This window comes from Protomyctophum parallelum, assembly GCF_964188405.1.
Source record: "Protomyctophum parallelum genome assembly, chromosome: 4".
Classification (NCBI taxonomy): domain Eukaryota; kingdom Metazoa; phylum Chordata; class Actinopteri; order Myctophiformes; family Myctophidae; genus Protomyctophum; species Protomyctophum parallelum.
In genome coordinates this window covers 48,639,919-48,641,272 of record NC_139700.1, presented here as the reverse complement: position 1 = coordinate 48,641,272, position 1,354 = coordinate 48,639,919, and the positions used below count along the sequence as shown (strand labels likewise).

At 58.3% G+C, this 1,354-nt stretch overlaps 1 protein-coding gene across 1 annotated transcript; it reads right to left on the bottom strand.

Moving 5' to 3' along the window:
- Positions 1-281: 281 nt before the first annotated feature.
- LOC310857474 (7-methylguanosine phosphate-specific 5'-nucleotidase-like) lies at positions 282-1,154 on the bottom strand (the record flags this gene model as incomplete). Its single annotated transcript, XM_083763167.1, has 1 exon — positions 282-1,154. The coding sequence occupies one exon, from the start codon at positions 1,152-1,154 to the stop codon at positions 282-284; it is 873 nt and encodes a 290-aa protein (XP_083619293.1).
- Positions 1,155-1,354: the final 200 nt, after the last annotated feature.

Below are 1,354 nucleotides of genomic sequence, written 5' to 3'. Positions count from 1 at the left end.
GCCCTCTAAGGGCTGTGCAGAAAACCCTTTTCACAGTATCGTATCCAAAAAGTAAAAGGTATTTCCTGAGAGCTACAGATGATTGAACTTTTGAGTGAGATGAGCCACACCACAAAGTTCACTTACTATTCAATATGGGTGGGCCAGTGAGGTGAGGCCACACCACAAAGTTCACTTATTGTTCAATATGGGTGGGCCAGCGATGTGAGCCTGCACACCACAAAGTTCACTTATTGTTCAATACGGGTGGGCCAGTGAGGTGAGCCTGCACACCACAAAGTTCACTTATCACCCGCGAGGTAGCGCAGAATGGAGTTGGCCACGTCCAAGGTCTCGTCCTTCACCAGGACGATGTCGTAGGAGCTCAGATAGGACTGCCTCCTCTCCTCCACCTTGTCGTTGAGGAAGCCCACCTTCAGGATGTTCTGCATGTCCTGGACGCCGTCGGCCATGCTCAGGTCCCCCAGGGAGTCTCCCAGCAGCAGCACGTTGGGCCGCTCGCGCAGCTCCCGGAAGCGGCCCGCGCCCAGCAGCAGGCTGGCGTCCCGCTTGTTGTAGGTGTGTATCAGCTGGCCCTTGAAGGCCCTCAGCTCGCCCGCCTCGTCGAAGTCCATGTAGTTGGAGAGGACGCCGACGTTGGCGTGGAAGACGCCCGCCTGGCGGATCACCTCCTCCAGCACGTCGCCGATGCCTGCCGAGAAGATGAGGAGGGGGACGCCGTGCGCGCGCAGGCGCTCGAAGAACGGCCGGTAGCCGTCGCGCAGCACGACGCCGGACTCGCCGACCCGCGCGGCCAGCAGGCACTTCTTGATCTTCTGCTGCACCAGCAGCTCGTGGGCCTGGGTCCACCACTCAACCATGAGGGGCAGCTTCTCCTCGACGGAGCGCGACGAGTCGATCTCTATGGGGTAGTACGTGTCGCACAGCTCCCTCAGCGTGTCCCGGCACTTGTCGGCGATGAGCGTGCTGCTGTGCAGGATGCTGTGGCAGGTGGGGCAGCGCTTCCCGTCCTGCGCGAATCTCGTGAGCGTCATGTCGAAGTCCGAGATGACCTGCAGGGCGCCGGGCCCGGCGTTCCGCATGGCCTCGAGGATGTCCTCCACCCTCTGACGGTCCCTCATGCACACGGAGGCGTTCGATAACTCCGCTATCATTTTCAGAGAGAAGTGGTTTCTTTCCGTCGTAATGTCATTTGATTGCAGTGTGACGACACTGCATATGTGCAGGTGATGACATTGGCTAAAAGCACCATATATGGATGGCACTACGATCCCTGTATAGGCCTATATTCACGATAAATGACTTGCGCAAGCAGAGCGACCACAATTATTGTGGTCGTGCTGGTACGAATGCA